General features: G+C 36.5%; 1 protein-coding gene across 3 annotated transcripts in view; it reads left to right on the plus strand.

Moving 5' to 3' along the window:
• Positions 1-351: 351 nt before the first annotated feature.
• The window catches only part of MTMR6 (myotubularin related protein 6), a 57599-nt gene continuing 34329 nt past the window's right edge, over positions 352-23621 (plus strand). The window contains exons 1-5 of one of the 3 annotated variants that reach the window (XM_043995361.1): positions 352-642; positions 15869-15985; positions 19766-19928; positions 21590-21747; positions 22979-23107. In XM_043995361.1, the coding sequence (XP_043851296.1) occupies positions 619-642; positions 15869-15985; positions 19766-19928; positions 21590-21747; positions 22979-23107 (591 nt within the window). In that variant the 5' untranslated portion in view covers positions 352-618. The remainder of the gene's footprint in view (positions 643-15868; positions 15986-19765; positions 19929-21589; positions 21748-22978; positions 23108-23621) is intronic. The other 2 variants (XM_043995359.1, XM_043995360.1) reach the window with 2 other exon arrangements.

Below are 23621 nucleotides of genomic sequence, written 5' to 3' on the forward strand. Positions count from 1 at the left end.
CCTAGTTAAAATCAAAATAGAGATGCAGTTTTTGTATATTTCAACTGAAAATATAAATTAAAACAATACTCAAATAAAGATATATATTTTTTAAAAACCCTGATTTACATTTTTAAACGTGTTGTAATACATTTTTCCGCATTATTCCACAGTTTTTGAGGTTTACTTCTTAGTAAAAGGCTTGAAAAGACTTATAGAGCCCAAGGCATACTCTTTGACCATGGCATTTAAACCCCGACCCTGCTCCTTTAAAAAGTCCCATCAGGTTTTTGGTCAATAGTAAATCAGTTTTCCCTCCGACCTATAGGGGGCGATATGAAGAACGCGACCTGGCGAAGAGAACGAAGCTGGCACCCCTCTTTTCTGTACTCTCTCCTCCCAGCTCATTCTCTCCTCCGCGCCTCGGTTTCCGAAAGTGTTTCTAGGAGACGGGCGGCTGCGGCTGCGCGCATCCGCTAGGTCGGGGGCCAGCTGGTGGGCGGGGTCGCGCCGTGCCGGGTGCGGTAACTCCGGTCGCTGTGGCTTGCACGTCTGTCGCTGCCGCCGTCGCTTTTCTCCCAGATTCATGGTGAGCCCGTGAGGCAGGCTCTGGGGCCTTCCTTCCGAAGCGGCCTCGGGATGGAGCACATTCGCACAACCAAGGTAGATCGCCTACGGGACGCGGCGAGCCCCCGCCGCCCTCTTGGCTCGGGGGTGGGTTGGGGTGTGGGCAGGCCGGCGGCCGCCCGGGGTCTCTGGCTTGAGGGAGGCGAGGGTCGCCCCGACATCGCCTACTTCTGCGACAGAAGTGTCTTGCCTGTCTTGACTGTGGGGTTGCGGGGAGGAGGGGGGACACAGCGGGCCTTGGCCAAGGAGGGAGAAGGGAGGCTTTCTGTATACACCCTCCCTTCCGCTCCTGAGACGGGGATGATTTGGGGACTTTTAGGACTGGAGAAATTCACAGTTGCAGCCCTCCAGACACCCTTTCCTGTACGGAAGAGGCAGAAGGTCAGCGGCTGGGCAGGCTGTGCACCTGGAGCCGCTAGTCACCTCCTTCTTGTCAGGAAACTGTAGGGGGACCCTGGATGCTTAAATACTTCTCTGTGCATACGTGTATTATTTGATTTTCCTGTTCCATGCTTGTAAGTCTCGGGGTGGGGTGGGAGGAAGAGAGAAAGGGGGAAGATCCATTCTCCTTTTTTAAGGATTAGGCTCCAAGTCATAGAATGTACAGTCAGGAAAGATAAACCCACTGATGATTCTTAACTTGCTGTGTTTTGCTGAAATCATCAATCCAGCAGTGCCCATTTTAAAAAAGTACCGTTCATTTAGGGAAGTGGTGGTAATAAACACTGTTACCTTCATATTTTCCAAGCAAAACTTTGTTTCAAAACCAGTTTGCAGATCTTTTTTTTAAAAGTGTATCTAGGTTCCGCAAAGATTCACGCTTTGTGTGTTCGAGTATAAAATACAAAACAAAACCAATAATAGTAATTAACTCCTTTTTACATAACTCGTTGCTCGGATTTTGACTGGAATTCCTATTTTTAAATGAAGAATTATCTAGGAGTTTGAATTTAAGATTCGAAAGTTGGTGGTGGCTTAGTAAACAACTGAAGTATTAAGGTATTGAAGTAATCTTTCATTGCTGTGGTAGAATTGACCCGTGAGTAACTTGCATTCCATAAATAATTATAGCTACTATTTATATAGTGAAAGTGCTTCACAGATATCTCATTTAAACCTCACAACAACCCTGGAAGGTAGGTATTATCACCATTTTCTAGGTGAGGAAACTGAAGCAGACAAAGCTTAAGTGACTTGCTCAGGGTGACAAGCTAGTAATCAGTTTAATATCTTGGCAAACAACATTTGATACAGAATATATATATATATATATATATATATATATATATATATATATATACACATATATACATATATTTTTTTCCTTTTGCCGGGCAATGGGGGTTAAGTGACTTGCCCAGGGTCACACAGCTAGTAAGTGTCAAGTGTCTGAGGTTGGATTTGAACTCAGGTACTCCTGAATCCAGGGTCGGTGCTTTATCCACTGCGCCACCTAGCCGCCCCCCCCCTTCCCCCCCCCCCAGAATATATATTAATACAAGGAAATTTCCTGGAGGAGGGGGGAAGAGAAAGGAGTGGATAAGATCGGAAAAGACATTATGTGGACAGTGGCATTTTATTTCTGTCTTAAAAGAAGATTGTGATTCCAAGGGGGGCCAAGAGATGAGACAGAAATGCATTCTAGGAACTGGGAGAGAGGGCAGTTTTAGGAGATGGAAGATTGTATGTGAGTAATAGTAAGGAGGCCAGTTTTCTTGGACTATAAGTGTGTGTGGTGGGAATGATATGTAGTAAGTCTGAAAATGCAGCCTGGAGTTTTAAATGCTAAACAGAGGCATTTGTGGTTTATCTTACTGGTAATAGGGAATTGCTGGAACTTCTTAAACAGGGGAGTGGAATGGTCAGACTTGTACTTTAGGAAAATCCCTGGTATCTGTTAATGAATATTGTCAAATATACAAAACTACTTTAGAAAAATTCAATTACTCTAACAGATTTAGTTCTTAAAACTTTTAAAAGTGCTACAAGAATATGAATTATTTAAATGCTCTTTCCTTGCAACAGGCAGTACCTGTTTTATAGATGAAAAAACTGAAAGAGATTTGTGATCAAATTGCTAGTATTTGAACTCAGTTACTTCTGGATTCTAATCCTTTTTCTTGGTCTGTTACTCAGATTATTTCTTTGATAATTCACAAAGTTTCCGATCTCCACAGGATAACTACATCTCAGGTTTTTATGGTTGGAGTTATTTCTGTATACGAGTTGGACTAGATGGTTCCCGAAGGCCCTCCGAAATCAAATTCTGTGATTTTGTAATCATTTTTCCAGTAAACCTTATTTTTCAATAAAAATGATTATTAAGAGACTTGATCCAGTAATAGATATATAGAAAATAAATTCTAATGGACCCCATCAATTTATGTGGGATATACAAAATGCAGTAGAACTGTTTAAACCATTCCCTTTCCTCCTAGTATTGTTGGCTGAACATTCAGCATGGTTCTCATTAGCCGTAGCTTGGTTTGCTTATTCAGCAACAAAGCTTACTCATTGTTTTAAAAGCTGTTTCTATCTCTCAAATCTTCTGGCATACTTATACACCTTTACTGTCAGTTTATTTTTAAAAATTTATTGATGGTACTATAAATATATTTAAGTTGAATTATTTTATAAAAGGAAGAGAGTTTTAAAGACTCATAAGAGACTTAAAATTTACATTTAAGAATAAATATGCTAATTTATTTCAGGTTTGGTTTCTGGTATCTCTGCAAGCTCTAGAAATATGTAAACGCCTGATGGAATCTCTGAAAGAGCATTGCTTGACTAGACTCACATGCTTTTCAGAGCCATCTCTGTTTACTGAGTTCTAATTTGGCTCTAATGAGGTAATCCTGCCAAGAAACAATGAGAAATACACAAAGACAATTCTTCATTATACAGACTGTCTTCTTCCTCTAACACACTGATCATGCCATACTAATTTCAAATTACACTGTGATGTCTATATAGAATTTAATAGAAGAAATAATGATAGTCATGATGGAAGAGAGTAAGAGCTTCTCTAAAGTCTTTTCCAGATATAATCATATAGTTCTATGATTCTTGTGAAGTATCGCTCCCTAGGACTCATTATGGAATGTTCTTTCTCCCATCGACATTTGAAACTTCAATTAGAGGTACATATTCCAAAAGCAGTGCTTAATAGCTCGTCCTTTAGCTTTCCTTCTCTTTTTGCCAGAAGAATGTAAGGCTACGTTTCATTAGTTAGACAATTAAATGAGGATATAAAGCTAAGACACACAGACCTCCACAAGAGTAAGGAAATGTTAATATTAGCTGGTATTTCAGAACATAATTTATTATCTTTTTTTTGTATTACTTGAAGTTTTATTTATCTTAAATCGTGTTTTTCCCCATATTCCATTTTAAAAATAGATGCCTAATTACTAATAACATTGGGAAACAAAGCTTAGCTAAAGTAGGTAATAAAACAACTTCATTTTTATATATAGTTGTTGTAAAGGATAATGAATATAGCCATGGACTTTGGATTGGATAAAAATATTCCTCCCCCCTTTTTTGAAAATAGGTTTGTTGATTTATTTGGATCATTATGATTGTTCTTCATAAACAAACACTTGGCAAATTTGAAGTACTAAAATAATACCAAATTTCTCTAGAATCTGCAGGCGGGCTTACATAGAAGTGAAATTTCTTTTGAAGCTTAATTTTTAAAGTGTCAGAACTTTTAAAAAATTTGATTTTTTTTTAATCCATGGAAATCTCTTTTAAAAAATCTATCGATCATTTAACTGCCTTCTTAAAGAATATGCTTCATATCATTTAGGGGATAGGGATTGTAATTTATCTTCAGTTATTATGCTATACAAGTATTGTATAATATTGCCTTAAGGGACCATTGACCTGTTGTTCCTATGCTAAAATAGACCCACACAATAAAAATACCTCTTGAATTACCATATCTGTTTTTATAGTTCTGACTCTTCTCTCCTACTTTGTTGTGCTTCCTTCTGTCAGCAATTACTTCTTGTTTGTTTCCCCCTCCAACCTGCTATTTTTCTTGCCTTTTATTTTCTGTACTAATATACCATATATCATAAAATATAAAAGAGAAATTTAAAACAAGAAAAAAGTGAAATAAAATATCTTAAAAATAATTTCTCATGTTATTTCTCTAAAATTATTACTGGTAATATTTTTTGGTGAGAGCAATATAATTCACTATATGCTTCATTATTTTGGAAAATTTGGTATAACACTTTGAGATACAGCCTTTTGAAGATCTGGTTCTAAGTAGTTTCAAAAATGCCTTAGATGGAAGTGGAAACAGTCTTATCTTTGTCTTTGCTTACTGAATCCTGATATTCATTTTTCAATCCTGTCCACTAGTTAATAGATTTTTGTTGAAATTTTGCTAGTAAATTACCATCTTGCTGATGTTAATTAGTTATTCTTGCAAACCAGTGAGATGTTGCATTTTTATATTTTTGAAGAATGCATTTAAGACCCACTGAAACTCTTCATTTGGAAGATTTTTATTTAAGTCAGAACATTCTGTTCCCAAGTTTTTCAGGTGTAAAGATGTGCAGGGTTTTTTTTAGGTGACAATTTTCAGTAACAAAAGCTAGTTTTTAAATGCCTTGCTAATTAAGACATCTCAAAGAACAATAAATACTTTAGAATGGGGTTCACCATTAATGGTAATGGATCTAGGTATATTTCTACTAAGCTTAATAATATGGATTTTTTGGGCTTACTTATTGTCAGATCTTATTAGATTGTCGTTGTCTTTATATTGTAATGTGACTGATGAAGAGCTTGTTATTAGGAGTAGAAGCGTCAGCTCCACCATTTTCTTGTTGTTTGTTATGCTCCTATTACTACTCTCTTGAATCCTCAGTTTCTTTGCAAAAGTCTTTCTAAGCCACTTGTCCAATTCATGAGGATTAGTTTTGGTTAAACCTAGGTAACCTATATAAATTTACCCAACTGGGCACTGTTAAACTGCAATAAATACATCTCAGAACACTGAAAGCAAACAAATGAGTGAGGTGTCAATGTCAGCCCTTCTGCACCATGAAATTTAGCACTTGGCTCAGGATACATGACTAGCTGATATACAGACTGAGGGTGCTGTATATTAAGTATCAGTAAGGTCTAATTTATGTTTTAGATACAAGATAAATATAAATAGGTCTAGAAGTGTTACTTAGCCACTAGGTTGTAATACACTATTTTGTATTAATACCCCATTTTGGAGATGTACATTTGTAGTGGGCTTCAAAAAACCATTATCATAAAATAAAGCATTTATTAAGAGCTCTTTGCCCAGGGCACTGAATTATAGATGAAAGGCTTCATTGCCATCACAGATATTAACTGATAGCATGAAGTTGATACATTTTTTGCTGAGATGCTGTTGTAACCTAAATCATGAAAGGCTTTATGTTTCTCAGTGCCTGACTTATTCCTAGTGCTAAATTGAACATGGAGAGAAAACATAATAGAGAGAGCCCTGGACCTGCAGTGAAGACATCTGAGTTGTAGTTCTGGTTCTTCTTTTGAATAGCTTTGTGAATTTGGAACAAATTAACCTCTTCGAGCCCCAGTTTCTTAAACTTTGAAATGGAAATAATACCACATACTCTTCCTTTCAGGGTTGTCATAAGGATCAAATGAGAAAAACATGTTAAAGTATTTTGTGCCCTGTAAGGTACCATACAAATACTTTTAAATGGTATTATTTTAAAAGACCATCCCAATAGTTCCAGAATTTGAGGAGGCGGCTGGCCACAGTCACTGACTGCCACAGTGCAATTTTGTTTTCCTTGTCAGTAGCATCTACATCTCAGTGAGAGGAAGGGTTGACAAAACTAAGATCAAATGGGTTGGAGAGATGAGGAGTTTGAAGTGTGATACCTACCACTCAGCTTCCAGGAGTATATTTCTGAATAAAGGTATTGGATGATTCTTCCCCATAGCATCCTATTCCCATACCTGATTATTTGGAGGACCAAATTTTGATCTTGGCCCTTGGTATTGTTTTATTATTATATACCTTTGATGGTTATGTTATTGCGTAGTGCAACCAGTCTCATATGACAATGATGTCATTAAGTGGTACTTGTGTTAATTTCTCCTCTTCAACATGACTTTTTTAGCCTTTCTTCTCCCATCTCCATTTCTTTCTCCTTTTTCCTTTGTTTTTTTCTTTTTCTTTAACCTCTCTGTTTTTTCATTCCTCATTTGTCTTGGGCCTTCTAGCAGCACACAGGGCAATTTTAGACCTGTTTATGCACTTTGGGATGCATAAACTAATGTACTCAGTCATTGATTTAATGAATTATTTTTGTAGTGTATTGTAGGGACTTGAAAGAATGAGTAAATCTCCTTTGGCACATAGTGGTGTGTGATCCAAGCCAAATTATTTAACCTTTTGGGGTCAAAGGAAATCCTCCAATACTTTAAGTTGAAGAGCAGATGTCAGGCTGCATCCATATTGTCATCCCTTCCACATCTCAGGGAATTAGGGGTGAGGTGCCCCTGCAATCTGGAAAATCCAAGTAAAATTTTTTGGCCCTCCTTTTGTACTGGAGGAGTCTGAATTATCATGGTTTTAAAAGATGAAATATGCTAATATTATCCAATACTATGCATATGTTTTATGCATTTCTGAGTTTCTAAACTTTTTCTGTGTCATCTGCCGGCCTTCGTGTATTGTCTCTGGCTTCCACAAAACTTCCAAAAAATTCCCATTTATTATGTCAATCTGCTATATATTGAAGCCTTGATGGAAAAAGTTAAGATGTGGAAGGGACAACTGTATATGGAAATCCAAGAACCAGAAAGGGAGGGCATGGTAGAAAATATTTTGAAGAAAGACCGAGACAGAAAGAAAAAAAAATAAATGAGTCAGGAAACAGATCACAAGCCTGGCACAGTAGTTTTATAATAGAGTATAGGAGGCACTTAATAAATGCTTATTGAACTGAAGAGAGTGAAAGCCAAAGACAACATCGAGGTTTTTTTCAAGCTTTGGCGGGTGGTGGTGGGGTGTTGGAGTAGGAGGGATAGGGCTCAGAGAAAAGCTCAGAAAGGAGAATTCTTACTAAGGGGAATGGGATAATGATTAAGAGAGCATTTGGCCTGGGCTTTCCAGCTCTTCTTATGGAAAAAGAGAGACTTGGTTCAGAAACTGGTTGAATAGTTCAGTGTATCAATTTTGAAGGAAATTACTAAGTAATTATCCTTGCTTGTATGTTAAAGGGTATTTAACAGTGACTCAGATAAAGGAATAGATGGCATGATTATCAAATTTGCTGATGACAAAAAACTAGGATGCAGCAGAGTATAAGGCAGAATGCTGAATCTGGTTAGTTGGAAAGATCTGGGTTCAAATACGACTTCTATCACTTACCAATTGGATAATCAGAAGACTATCACCCCCTCTCTGAGACTGGCTGCTGATCTCTAAAACTGAAATACTTGTATCTATCTCATATGGTTCTCCATAAAAGCAAAATAAATGTCTGCCAAGAGCTTTGCAAGCCTTAAAGCACTATATAAACGCAGTTGTTAATAATAACAATAGGACTATTGTCATTATTGAGGGGAGAGTTGATGTGGATAAGATCCCAAAATATTAAACACTGTTAAATTTTTTAAGGGCTGCAAAGTGGTACAATGGCTAGAGTGCCAGGCCTGGAGGAAAGAAGACACTACCTGTGTGACCCTAGGCAAATCACTTCACCCTGTTTGCTTCAGTTTCCTCATCTCTAAAATGAGCAGGAGAAGGAAATTATTCAAGCCCTCCAGTATCTTTGCCAAGAAAATCCCAAATGGGGTCACAAAGACTCAGACATGACTGAAGGACTAAACAACAACAAATTGATCTTTTAAGATGAAATGTATCAGGAATAAATGTAAAGTCTCATACTGGAGTTAAAAAATCAACTTCACCTGATTAAAAAATAGAAAAGTGTATCAATGGAACAGACTAGACAAGGAAGAAGCAAAAATAATGGAACTCAATAACCCAATGCTGAATAAACCTGAAAACAAATTATTTAGGAAAGAACACTTTACTTGATAAGAACTTAGGGGAAAACCAGAAAGAAGTCTGGTAGAAATTGAGCTAAAATCAGCATTAGTGCTATATGCCACAATAAATTTAAAAATGGATATGTGACCTGCCTATTACAAATAATACAGTTTTATTGATTCTACAGCTGGCTCTTTATCCACTGTGGGAACACTACCCTATCCCTTCTTTTATCAATACCAATCCTTTTCAATAGGAATTGCCTTCCAGAACCCCTTTCCAGTCCTAGTCTTTGATAAACTATCTGGTTAAATTAATCTTTCTGTGCTAGTTTCACCTTGCTTGTTGCCAGTACTTTGTTCATTTATGTATAAATTTCTGAGCTTCTATTGCTGTCTTCTTTTTTACATTTTTGTCTTCTTGGAATTTCCTTTGTGTTTTTACTGAGGTTCTCCCCCACCCCCTTACATTATAGCTGCTCTGAGTGATATCTGGCTTAGTAAATATTTGGAAGCAGTTTTCTCCATTGACATTCCTTTTCATCCTCTTTTTTTTTTTTTTTTTTTGGTGAGGCAATTGGGGTTAAGTGATTTGCCCAGGGTCACACAGCTAGTAAGTGTCAAGTGTCTGAGGCCAGATTTCAACTCAGGTCCTCTTGAATCCAAGGCCAGTGCTTTATCCAGTGTGCCACCTAGTAAGACAACCAGTTATCAAGTAGAGACTAAGTACCTACTATGTGCTAGACTCTATGCTAGGTGCTAGGGGTGAATACAAGTACAAAGAATGAACCAATTTCTACTCATGATGAACTTTAATTTTTACATTTATGCCTGACCTTGTTAGGTATACTCCATTACTGATCTATCATTCTGTGTTTTAAGCCATTACAGAACTCTAAGTCCTTTTCAGGCATCTATCTTGTTGAATGATTCAATTCTCACAGCTGCCTTTTTCTCATGAAACCTTTCCTTTGATTGCCCACAGTGATAAAAAGATAACTTTTTCTCCTAAAGTATTCAGGTGCTTGTTTTTTTTTTTTCACAAGAGGTAATAATTCTTAATAATGGTTTTTATATTTCTTTTGACTGTATCATTTGTACCCATGGGGATCACCAGAGATGGATAGTGGTCATTCTCCTTATAGTGTGATTATTCATAGGATCGTAGATTTAGGAATTGACAATTATTTTAGTGGTGATCTAATCTACAGATGAGGAGCCCTAGCTCAGAGACTTTTAAGTAACTTGGCCATAGTCACAGGTCTTGTGATTTGTGTCATTCACCGACTCTCCCCCCCCATGCTTGAGGGTTTCTTGTCCTCCCTAGCACTGTGCTTTGCACTTAGTGGGGGCTTAATAAATATTTGTGGAAATTAATTTAATGGACCTTTTATTTTCCCCAAGCAGTTTTAAATTTTTTTTAATCAGTATGTATGTGTGTGGATGTGTGTGAATAACTTAGGTTTTTACCATTTTACTTTGAAACCTTAAACTCACCCATCCATGTACAATTCTTGATTTATGCACTTAAGTGGACCAGTCCTCAGATCTCTCCATAAATTGATTTTTATGTAATGCAAATTTGCCCCTACCCACCCTTAGCCTATACATACCTTAGGCAAGTCATAAAGTGTACTAAAACGCAGACATAATAAATACTACAATATGATAATAAACAGAATTATGAAGTGAAAGGTAAAGTTAATGACAAAGTATGCACAGTACTGTACAGTTAATGGAGGTGTGCAGTATGTTGTCCCTTCCTCCCTCACTTCACCTTGTCTTTATCACTGGTGGCTAGCTGAGCAACTCTCTTTAAACCATTGGGAGATGTCTGCACTGTGGCTCTTGTTTTCCCCTTGTGTATCTGGCAATAGCAAGTAATACTATCCTGAACTAGTCTTTGAACTTTAAAAAATCTTGAAGTATTTGGATCTATCTTTTCAATACAAGAAAAAAGAAACCACTCACAAATGCTTCTGCCACCTGTTTTGTTGTGAAACTTTTTGGTTTGACTTCGTGTTCTGAGGCTTCCCTTTCTTCTGCAGTCTTTGCAGTTAGCAACTCAATCAGATGCTCATTTGTATTTCTTTCAGAATTCTTTACATAAGTCAGATTTTCATAATGCAAATTTATATAAATCAAGAACTATCTGTATATGTCTACACCCTGAACATTCCTTTTAAATGGAAAGGCTGTCAAACTTTTATCTTGTTGTGTGAAAGGTTAGGGCAGCTTCCTGGCAAAATGTCTAAGTTATATTTGATACCAGAATTTAAAAATGTTTTCTGAAACCTTATGCCCCCAAATAAAATGCTAGTTTTGTCTCACTGATTCTTTGTGGCAATACCCCACTAACCCATGTTGACAATCTGTATAGAACCATTTTTAATAATACAAATGGTTAACTCTTGTTCAGACCTTTTCATCTTCAAACTCTGGAGACAGCATTTGGTTACCAAGGTCAAGGGGGGCAGTTAGGATGAACAGGTTTGTCTCCTTTTTTTAGCAATAAATTATCTTTAAAAAATTGAATTTTGAAGTAAAGTAAATTACAAGCACAATTGTGACAAAAAAAGGTTACATTATATATGTTAGAAAAGTACTTTTTATCCGTTGTCTGAAATGGGTAGCAAAGATACTTTGCGACACTTTAGATAGCTCCTTAGTCAATTAAACAGTTATATATGATGAATCTAATTGTGATTTTATTATTTTTAATGCTATAAAATATTTGTGGGAAGAATAGTGTTTTTATAAAATTGAGTTCTTTGCAAAGCTTTTAAAGCCAACAGGTTTTACATGTTTACTTACATGCTTTACTTATCCTTGATTTCTCTAAAAAATTGTACTGTACAGGATGTAAAAAAGACTGTTCAGACCACTAGGTGGTACAGAGGCAGCTAAATGGCACAGTGAATAGAGGTCAGGAAAGCCTAAATTAAAATGTAATATGAGACACTATCTATGTGATCCTGGGCAAGTCATTTAACCTCTGTCTGCCATAGTTACATCAACTGTAAAATGGGGATAATACTAGCATCTTCTTCCCAGGGTTTTTGATATTTGTAAAGCACTTATGTAACACAGTATCTGGCACATAGTAGGTGCTCCCCCCCTCCTCCCACAGGAAAACTAATTTTTGTACAAAGTAGTCACAACACTTGTGATTTAAATTTTAATACCATGACAGTCCATGTTTATGTCAATAAATATGTATACTATATCTTTTTCAAGAATGTCATTGCAGGGGCAGCTAGGTGGTGCAATGGATAAAGTGCCAGCCCTGGATTCAGGAGGACCCGAGTTCAAATCTGGCTTCACACACTTGACACTATCTGTGTGACCCTGGGCAAGTCACTTATTGCCCCATCCAAAAAAGAAACACCCCAAAACCAAAACCACAAACAAATACACACAGAATAACATTTTAAAGTCATTGCTAAAATTATTAATATATTAGATATATTTTTGCCTTTCAAGGATAGCAAAACTCAACAAGCAGCTCGTGTCAGCTTTTAACAATTGAAATGAAGACGTTTAAGAAAAGGTTGCTATTCGTTGAAAATGCCATTAAAGTTATTTGAGTATATGGTTTCCTTTAGAGAGCACCACCATCCTTTAAATGACCCATGTTCACAGCCTGGGTGTCATCCTTGACTCCTTATGCTTCTGACACACCTTTAGTCAGTTGTTAAATCTTGTTTCTACCTCCATATCTCACATCAATCATCTTTCAGTTCACATAGCCACCACCCCAGTTCTGGTTCATGTCTTGTCTGAATTATTTCAGTAGACTTCTGCTTGGTCTTCCTGCCTCAAATCTTTGCTTCTCCAATCCATTTTCCCTTAGCTGTGAAAATAATTAGCTTAAAGCACATGCTTCACCATGTCATTCTCCTAACAAACTTTAGTGGCTTCTTTTTGGCTCTAGGATAAAATATTTTCTCTTTTTCCTCATTCTTTTAAATGTCTATTTTTTTGTATAAGTGTTATGTGATAATGATATGATAGTATATATGATATATATGATAGTATATATGGGTAAATATACACATGCCAACCCATCCTCCACACAGCTGTCAAAGAGATCTTCCTAAAGCACAGGTCCGATTATGTTACTCCTCTGCTCAGCAGCTTCTGGTTGCCATTAGATCAATTATAAACTCTTCTCTTTGCCTTTTAAAGTCCTTCATAACCTGGCCCCTACCTATTTGTCCAAGGTTATCATATATCACTCTCATTTACATATGCCATTGTCCAGTCAAACTATCATCCTTATTTCTTTTTTCTTTTTTGGGGGGTGAGGCAACTGGGGTTAAGTGACTTGTCCAGGGTCACACAACTAGTAAGTGTCAAGTGTCTGAGGCCAGGTTTGAACTTGGGTCCTCCTGAATCCAGGGCCAGTGCTCTATCTACTTCGCCACCTAGCTGCCCCTTATCGTCCTTGTTTCTTACACATGACTGCATCATCTGTCTCTGTGCATTTGCATTGTTTGAAAAAGCTCTCTTTCTTCACCTGTCTCATGGTTTCTTTTCATTCAAGCACCATGAAGCCCTTCTTCATACTCCCAAATGCTAGTGTTGGCTCTTCCTAAACGACTTCATTTTTGTTTCATATATATTTATACATATAGCTTTTCTGATAGAATGTAAGCTTCTTGAGAGCAGGGACTGTTTCCTTTTTTGTCTTTGTATCTCTCAACACCTAGCACATTCTTTGGCACATAATAGATGCATAATAAATGCTTGTTGATTGAATGTCAAATTGCAAGGAAGTCTGAGGAGTTTCCCCTCAGGGAAATTTTTCTTGGTCCCAAGCCATTTAACATTTTTATTCATGTCTTTATGACAGCATGGATGGCCTATATTTCAAATTTGTAGATGATACAAAATTAGGAGGGACTGTATCAGTTTGTATGATAGTATTGAACAAAGATCTCAAAAGGTTAGAAAGTTGGGCCAAATTTAATTAGACGAAATTTAGATAGGGAGAAATGTAAAATTTTATACTTTGGTTAAAAAAAATTAACATTACAAGTTTAGGTTAGTGGAGTCAGATAACAGTTTTTGCTAAAAGATCTTGTTTTTGCATGTTTTTTTTTTTTTTTTGGTGAGGCAGTTGGGGTTAAGTGACTTGCCCAGGGTCACACAGCTAGTAAGTATCAAGTGTCTGAGGCCGGATTTGAATTCAGGTCCTCCTGACTCCAGGGCCGGTGCTCTATCCACTGTGCCATGAAGATGATATAGTCCTATGGGACTCGGATCACATTATGTCTGGTTTGTTGTATTCACTTCTGGGTATCAAGTTTTAGGAAAGACATACATGGTGGAGAGCATCCAGATGATGAAGGGCCTCAAGATCATGCCACATGAAGATGAGTGGAAGGAATTGGGCATCCTTGGTCTGGAGAAGAGAGAACATAGTGGGGGAAATGCCGGCTGTCTTAAAGTATTGGAAGGGAAATGTGACTTGTTCTGCTTGACTCGGACAATAGAACAAAGAAGAGTGGATAACAGTTTTAGAGATGGAAATTTAATCTTAATTTAAGGAAACATTTCCTAACAACTAGAACTATATAGAAATGAAATAGAAAACAACAAGCTTTTGGAAAATAATAAATTCTGTCTCACTGTAGTTTTTCTAGCAAAGTTTGTAGCTGGAATAATTTTTTAAAATAGTTTTGGTTATGTCACTCCTTTTTAAAAAATCTTCAATGGCTCCCTCTTCATCCCAAGCCTTTTTATAGCCTCATTATGATTCTGATCTGATCTCATTCCCTGCCATGCATTCCATGCTCTTCAACCTGGATGGCTTTTTGACCTGAATTGGTAGTGCACTCATTCCTTTAGAGATGCATTATGGCACACTGGATACAGAAGTTGGAGTCAAGGAGACCAGGGTTTTAATCCTGCATAGATATCTACTTTTGTGACCTTGGGCAAGTCAGCTAACCTTTCTCAGACCCAGTTTCTTTATCTGTAAAATGGAAATGACAACTTCAGTATTTACCTCCTAGGATTATTAAGATCAGAATTAGGCTCTATCTATCATCTCTCTCTCTCTCTCTCTCTCTCTCTCCCTCTCTCTCTCTCTCTCTCTCTCTCTCTCTATATATATATATATATAGATAGATATATATCTATATCTATCTATCTATCTATATATAGATAGATATATATATATCTATATATATCGCTTTGGAAACCATGAGATGTGCTGTCTAAATTTTGATTATGATTATTATTTGTTAAGGTAATTTCTTGTGATGGGAATGACCTCCCTTTTACTCTTTGCTTGAATTTCTACCCATCTTAACTCAGTTGTCATCTTTTTGAGGAAGCTTTCCTTTGTTACCCTGGTTGGTAAAGATTTTACCTCTCAGATTACACAAAGCACGTTGTTTTGCATCTCTATAATATGTTAATCATATAACAGATATTTCCACCACTGTAATTCAAGCCTTTTGTCTTCTCTTGCAGGGACTTTTATAATGGCCTCCTAAAAAGTTTCCCTAGTTCCATTCTCTCCTCTCTTTGGTTACATAGTTGCCAAAATAATCTTTCTAATGTGTAAGACACATACATTCTCTTGCTTAAAAACCTTCATTATTTCTTTATTAATTGATTATAGGGCAAATTCAAACTTCTTATCCAGGCATGTAAGGACCTCAACAATCTAGTTTTAAGCCTTCCTTCCCAACTTTATTTTAATCACTTTACATGTCAGCCAAACTGCACTAATTATTCCTGTCTCTGCTTGTACTTTGCATCTTGCATGCTTGTGATTCACACACCCTATTCTTCACTTGTTGAAATCTTTCTCTTACTTTAGGGCCCACATCAGCTTCTTCCTCCTGAATAAAGCCTTCCTTATCAACTCAGCTGAAAGTGTTTTTTTCTCAAGTTTTCTTGGAACATTTTATCCTTGTTTCTTCTTTGCTCTATAACATTTTAATGCAGTGTGTCCCCAAAGTCTTAGTGCAATTTTAAGTTTTAATGGCTTAATGTTCTAAGACTTTGGAGATACTTTGTGTTGTCTCAAACTTTTGTGTGTACTTGTCATTGTCCCTATGGAGATGAGATCCCTTGTCATTTTCATGTTCTCTGAGCCTTGTGCTATGCTCTGTTTATAATGAACACTTGACTGTTTCAGTGAGTAAATGTTTGTAAAATTGAATAATGGAGGACATTTGTACAATTTTTGAAATTAAAATTATATGCTATTTCCTTTTAGGTTGAACAGGTGAAATTACTTGACCGGTTCAGCACAAACAACAAGTCATTAACAGGAACACTCTACCTTACTGCAACACATTTATTATTTATAGATTCTCTTCAGAAAGAAACGTGGGTAAGGATTCTAGTTACATGTTTAGCTGCATAATAACAACCATCATGCCTTAACATTATTTTGTCTTTTGACTATGTCTTTGAAAATTTTAATGATTGACATTTCCCTTTAAAAAAAACTTTCCTTTTTATAATAAAAAGTATAACAACAGGATATGGACTTCTAGCTTATTTCCTGATAATCACGGGGCTTCTTGCAGCAGGAAAATTCATGTCACACAGCAATTTTTTGAAAAACTGCTCTCTTCTATTACTTATCACAGAATCACATTTTTAGAACTAGAAGGGGTTTTAATGATCATATGGTCTAGCCCTCTTAATTTTTTTTATTTTTTTGTGAGGCAATTGGGGTTAAGTGACTTGCCCAAGGTCACACAGCTAGTAAGTGTTAAGTGTCTGAGGCTGGCTTTGAACTCAGGTCCTCCTGACTCCAGGGCCAGTGCTCTATCCACTGTGCCACCTAGCTGCCCCCTAGCCCTTTTATTTTACAGATGAGCAAAGAGAGACCCACGCAGGTGAAATAACAATCCATTAGATTATGAACTTCTTTAGGGCAGGGACTTCCTTTTGCCTCTCTACTGTATCTCCAGTGCTTAGCCCATTGGTGCTTGGCAGATTGTAAGTACTTAATAAATGTTTATTGAATTAAATTTATTGAATTGAAAATGACTTCTTTTTGTAGCTGAATTTTATTAAGGTACTTTTTAATAAGATGATATTTACAAGTGAACTGTATGAGCAAAGTACATGCTGAAAAATGCACATGCTATATTAATCATAATTTTCAATAACATGAAAAACACTGAAACCATTTCATAAGCTGAATTGGCATTAATTCATTTTACTATCTTCTGTAATATTTTATAAAATAATTTATAATTGATAGCTAAGATAGTTTATGCTTTAAATTATTTAAACTCCTTTAAATCTTACTAATCAGTCTATGTCTTGACTTATATCCATTTCCCATTTCTAATAGTATTTTTCCCCCAATTATATGTAAAGACAATTTTTAGCATTCATTTTTATAAAACTTTGAGTTCCAGTTTTTTCTCCCTCCCGTTCCTCTTCCTAAAATGGTAAGCAGTTTGATACAGGGTATCTATGTGCAATCATGTAAAACACATTTCTATATTAGTCATAGTTGTGAAAGAAGAAACAGACCAAAAGGAAAAAAGCATGAAAAAAATTCAGTGAAGATAGCATACTTCCATCTGCATTCAGAGTCCTTCAGTTGTTTTTCCTGAGTCCTTTGTAACTGAATGACTTTTGTTTTCTGCTAGTAGGTAGCAGACCCTGGAATCTGAGCCTACATCCACTCACTTCAAACTTAGTCATCTTAGGGTCTCCTTACAATCAGAATTTCTGATTCTGTATGTGGTTTCTTGAGGTCTTTGTTTCCCCCCATAAAGCTCATTATTAATGCAGATGCTTATCTTCAAGGAGAAGATAATGTAAAAATTAAGAGCAGGGACAGGTTGCTTGACTAACATCAGTGTGAAATCAGCCTGAGCTGCTGCCATATAACATGGTGGAAAGAAAGCTGGGCTTGGAGTTATTGCTACCTAATTTTTGTGTTTGTACTGGATGGTGCACTGGGCCTGAATCAGGAAGAGTTGAGTTTAAGTCTGGTCTCAGACACTTCAGGCTCTGTGACCCTGGCAAGTCACTTAACCTCAGCCTAATTTTCCTCCTCTGTAAAATGGAGATAATAATAACATCCTCTTCCTAGGCTTGTCGTGAGGAACAAATGCAATAATAATTGCTTTTTTTGGGGGGGGGGCAGGGCAATGAGGGTTAATTGACTTGCCCAGGGTTACTCAGCTAGTAAGTGTCAAGTGTCTGAGGCTGGATTTGAACTCAGGTCCTCCCGAACCCAGGGCCAGTGCTCTATCCACTGTGCTACCTAGCTACCCCCTTAGCTGTTCTTCTTATTAGCTCAGGGACCACCTTCTACATATCACCTTTCCTAATTCCTCCCAGGTTTATGTTTCCTTGCTTTTATTGTCTAGCTTAGTGTTCTAGTCAATAGAGTGTTAGACTCAGGGAGACCTGGATTCAACTGTAGCTTCAGACAAAGCTGTGTGGCCCTGGCAAGTCACTTAACCTCAGGCTGCCTCATCTGTAAAGTAGGTTTTATACTTTGTAGGGTTGTTGTCAAAGGGAACTACCATTGTGGAGAACTAACTTATAATTTTATAGACATATTTTAGTAACAGAGTATGTGACTTGCTTACCGTCATTTAGCTAGTGTCAGAAGCTTGATTTAAACCCACATTTTTTTTGACTCAAAGTTAAAAAATTGCTGGCCACTATGCAATACTGCCTTTTAGTTCTGATCTTACTGTATAATAATATATGTCCAGTTGACTAAACACATTTCCATTAATTATTCTAATTTGAAAAAATCTCCTGGTAATGGATAAATTTCTAATATACTGCCTTTTTTGGACTGATATACTTAAGTATAACAAATTTATCTCTTCTATAAAGTGACCATTATTTCTTTTTTTCTAACTGTTCATAGCCTATATATAACTTATATAAAATGCTAATTTTAGGTTGCTTTAGAGAGACAAGGTGTGTAGGACCACTACTCTGCCCCAATCAGGCCACATTTAGAATATTGTTTTGAGTTCTGAGTACTGCATCTTGGGAAGGACATTGTGAAACTGAGTAACATCTAAAGGCAACCAGCATAGTGAAGGGTCCTGAGAACGTCATGAATACTGGTGAAAATAACTGAAAATTGATAGAGGGAAGGTTCTAATCCCAGTTATTTTGTGTGTGTGTGTGTGTGTGTGGGGGCAACGAGGGTTAAGTGACTTGCCCAGGGTCACACAGCTAGTAGGTGTCACGTGTCTGAAGCCAGATTTGAATTCAGGTCCTCCTGAATCCAGGGCCAGTGCTTTATTCATTGTGCCACCTACCTGCCCCCCAATCCCAGTTCTGATACCAATTTGCTGTCTGACCTTAGACAAATCAAAATAGCCATGAGCTTTAGTTTTTTCGGTGCTAACTGCTTTATGGGGTTACTGGGAGAGCCAAGGGAGATAATTTGTGGGAAGTATTTTGCCAAATATAAAGTACTGTATAGATAGAAGGCATCATTATTAGAAATTAATTAATAGCAATTGAGAATGACAGTCATAAAATTACCTTCAAGGAGTGAAGTCCCATATATAGATCTGCATGAATAAATTTAGTCTTCTGAAATTGCTATTAAAAATGGGCTGAGTGTGAGTCAGAATATGTCTAATGCAGATTTGTATCTTTTATAATTTGTCTATAATGGCTTTTCTCTTGTGTGCTTATATTTAATTTTCACTTGTTAACAGCATTCATTCACATAACAGACATTTATTGAGTATTCACTGTGTGTAGAGCACTGTGCTAGTCTCTGGAGGAGATGCAAAGGTTAGGTAAAATAAGGTCCTTGCCCTCATAGAATTTACTGTATAGGAAGGGATAATATATAAACACTGATGACTGAAATGCACAATATTACATGCTAATAAGTACATTAGAAAATCACAAAACAAAGTTGTATGTGAGGACTAACCATCTTCTGATGGTTACTGACTTGTAACAGGCATTTGAGTGATTAAAATATTACTGATTTTTTTTTCTTTTGAATTCTGGCATGTCACATAATGTTTTTGCCCTTTTATTTTAAGATTCCATATTTAAGTATATTATTAAGTATATTATGCATGACTATAGAGATAGATTACTTGGACCTTTTCGTACTGGTGATCTAAATGTTTCTTGTATGCTATAGATATTGCATCATCACATTGCTGCAGTAGAGAAACTTGCTTTGACCACTTCTGGATGTCCCCTTGTGATTCAGTGTAAGAACTTCAGGATAGTTCACTTTATTGTTCCAAGAGAAAGAGACTGCCATGATATTTATAACTCTTTGCTACAACTCTCCAGACAAGGTATGATTCTTACTTAGATCCAAGAGATCACTGAGTCACTTTTGAAGTAGAGTATTTAATGTCTCGATATTTATTATCCATTTGACTTTATGAATAACTTTAAGTTCAGGTTCCTGAATATTCTGTCTTAGAAAACCTTTATAACATAGGGACAGTGAAATAAGTACTAATCTGAATTGTTAGAATAAACAAACAAACCCAGAAGGATGATCTTAATAACTAAGACAGAAAAATAACACTTGTTGTAGATTCAGTTGAATGTTTTGGGAGGATATGGGGAGCTAGTAGAGCAATAACACATTTTAAATGGGCATTTTATGGCTAGGGTGAATAGCATTCATTATGTTTAGCATTAGAGGGCATGAAACTTAGGGCTTTGTGAACAGTTCCTAATAGCAAAAAAAAAAAAAATAAGCTGTCTCAGTTGTCTATATACATGTATATTGGAGAGGTGGGGAGAGGGGAGGGGGGTGGGAGGGGAGAGGGTGTGGTTGTTTGAAATGTAGTGAACATAGAGAAAAAGAGCAATCTTACAATAGGTGATAATATATTTAATGAAGAAAGACATCCCCATAGTCTATAGTAATACAGAGTACAGGGAGTGATCTTTAGTCACTCTTAGCCAGATTCTGAATGATTTTCTCTTCTAAATGAAATGGATCTGGGAGTTCCATCATGTACATTCCCCTGGGGGCCAAAATTGAATACTTAGTACTTGGGTACTTTTTTTTTTTTTAACTGATAGGATTTAGCTTTTTAGGATGAGCTGGGAGCAGTTTTATATGCCTGTAATTTTCTTTGATTCTATTTCCTTTTTTTTCCTCTCCCCTGCAAATCATGGGACCCATGACATTGTCTTATTTATTTCATATGAAGTCTGGTTTGGGTAGCAATGAGTGGCTGCTGAGTGGGTAGCTAGGCTCTTTTGAGCTTCCTGCAACTTTTGCTACTCTTAGTTTGTGAGCCCCTGATCATTGTTGCATCTTTCTCCTTGTTTCCCACTTCCTTTAGGGAATATCCATTCTTGACCACCTGCTATCCTCAGTCTTTTTTTTTTTTTTTTAAAAGTTATAGTACCACTGTCCCTGTTGCATGAAAACATTTTACCTCATTTGAGAGAGATGGTGGATAGGCAAATAAATAGCTGCCACTGTTTTTTGTTACTTAAAATACTTTTTAATTCCAAGAAAATACTTTAATAGAGAAATTGCACTTATGGTATACTACATTATTCTTCTGTTTATTGTTTATTATTGTTTCTGTTTGCTAAATTTTATCCTTGATTGTTAGATGATATTTTAAAAAAATTCATAAGTTGTGTATATCTTTAGTCAACTATATAAGTATAGTTGAATCCAAAAAACTTGACATCTTATCTCTTTGGAGACTTTTATTATGGGAACCCCTTTAAAGCCCTCTTACTCACTTTAAAATTTATTTTTCTTCAGATTGTTCTCTTGCTTTGTTTTTGTTTTTTGTTTTTGGTGAGGCAATTGGGGTTAAGTGACTTGCCCAGGGTCACACAGCTAGTACGTGTTAAGTGTCTGAGGTCAGATTTGAACTCAGGTCCTCCTGAATCCAGGGCTGGTGCTCTATCCACTGCGCCACCTAGCTGCCCCAGATTGTTCTCTTAAACCTTTATATTTTATTTTTTTAAATAGCAAAATATGAAGACCTCTATGCATTTTCTTATAATCCCAAACAAAATGAGGCTGAACGGGTGCAAGGTTGGCAACTCATTGACTTGGCTGAAGAATATAGAAGAATGGGCATTCCCAATTCAAAGTGGCAGTTATCTGATGGAAATCGAGACTACAAGGTAAATATGGGCCTGGCACTTTCCCTGAGAGGTTCCAAAGTCACTTGTGTTTGGGAGAGAAGGGCAGGAATTAGGAAGGGAGTGGGGAATGGATCAGAGAATGGTATGGTAAAATTTGTTTATGTTTTAAGTACAGCCATTCACTATGTGAAACTATTTCAACCTGTCACATTTTGCAAAACATTATTTAATGTATTATAACCAAAACCCCATTGAAAAGTCAAGAAACCCTGATGTAAGGTTCTTTGGCTGGTAACCTATTTATAGTCTAATATTATCATTGTGGAACTGCCTCCTGTAATATTTTACCTAAAGTCTTTTGTTTTTTAAATTAAAATATTTTTATTGACAGTACTTTTCCAAGGCACTCCCCCTCCAATTAATTTATCAGTTGGTAACAGAAAAGGAGAAAAGTATTTTATAATTTTAATAGCATGGTAATGAGATGGATTATTTTATTTGTTTGGAGTTTTATTATCTCTATTTTGGCTTTATTTACATTGTTGTAGTTATTTGTATTGAGATTTTTTTTGGTTCTTTTTACTAGTTCATAGAAATCTTCCAATGTCTCTGAATTTTTCATTTTTATCATTCTTTCAGCCTTTCCTTAATTATGAGGCACATATTTTGTTTGGGCACATATAATGCTGGGAATATTTTTTGTATAGATGGGTCTTTTCTTTTTGTGAATAACCTTCTTGGGATATAGTTCCAACAGTAGAATCTTTGGGTTGAGGGGAATGGACAGTTTAGTAACTTCTTACAAAATTCCAAATTGTCTTTCAGAATTAAATCAAATTATACTTCTACTGGCAGTAAATTAGCACACCTGTCTTTCCATAGCTTCTCCAAATGTTTTTCTATTTTTTAGGAACTTTACTAGTTTGATAATATGAAGTGATGCCTTGGGGAGTATTTTGATGTGTTTTTTTCTGATTGTTAGTGTTTTGGGACAGTTTGGGGGGGATCGGATAACTTTTTTTTTTTTTGCGGGGCAATGGGGGTTAAGTGACTTGCCCAGGGTCACACAGCTAGTAAGTGTCAAGTGTCCGAGGCCGGATTTGAACTCAGATACTCCTGAATCCAGGGCCAGTGCTTTATCCACTGCGCCACCTAGCTGCCCAGATAACTTTTAAAAGTAATCTATGAGCAGGGTTTTCTTTTGGTAGCTTTCATGTAGATTATTTTTGGAATATGAATCAAATGTTTAAATTTAGTTATTCTATTACAGATTTGTGAAACCTATCCCAGAGACCTTTATGTTCCCAGCACAGCAAGTAAACCAATAATTGTTGGTAGTTCCAAGTTCCGGAGCAAAGGAAGATTCCCAGTACTGTCATATTATCATCAGGATAAAGCGGTACAAAACTCTTTGCTTTTCATTATGATTATATTACAATTTGTATTCAAATTTCAGTGATTCAAAGTGACAGAAAGTAGGTGTAAAAACTTAGTATTCTAATGCTTTTTTGCTAACAAGAGAAACCAGGTTTTCTTTTCTTTATTAAGTTTTAAAAACTTTAAGTAAAACAGACAAATCATACATCTGGTAATTTGTAGTGTTTAAGACCATAAATTTAAAAGTGGAAGTTACTTTGAAGGTCATGTGGTTGAACCCCATTATTTTATAGGTGAACTTCTGAGGGGACATGGACAAGAGCTGTCCAGGGTGGACAAGGCTTTCTGGATTTTGATCTGCATCATTGGAGGGACTTCTAAATCCATGAGCTCACATATCCCTTTTGAGTAGTTAGTGGATTTTGAAATATCCACATGCTCTTGCAGCACCAGCTTCCTATTGGATATTTCCAACTGAATGTCCCAGAGACATCTCATCAGAATTCATTATCTCTCCTCTCACACTTACATCTTTT

The sequence above is a fragment of the Dromiciops gliroides genome, chromosome 3 (assembly GCF_019393635.1).
Source record: "Dromiciops gliroides isolate mDroGli1 chromosome 3, mDroGli1.pri, whole genome shotgun sequence".
Classification (NCBI taxonomy): domain Eukaryota; kingdom Metazoa; phylum Chordata; class Mammalia; order Microbiotheria; family Microbiotheriidae; genus Dromiciops; species Dromiciops gliroides.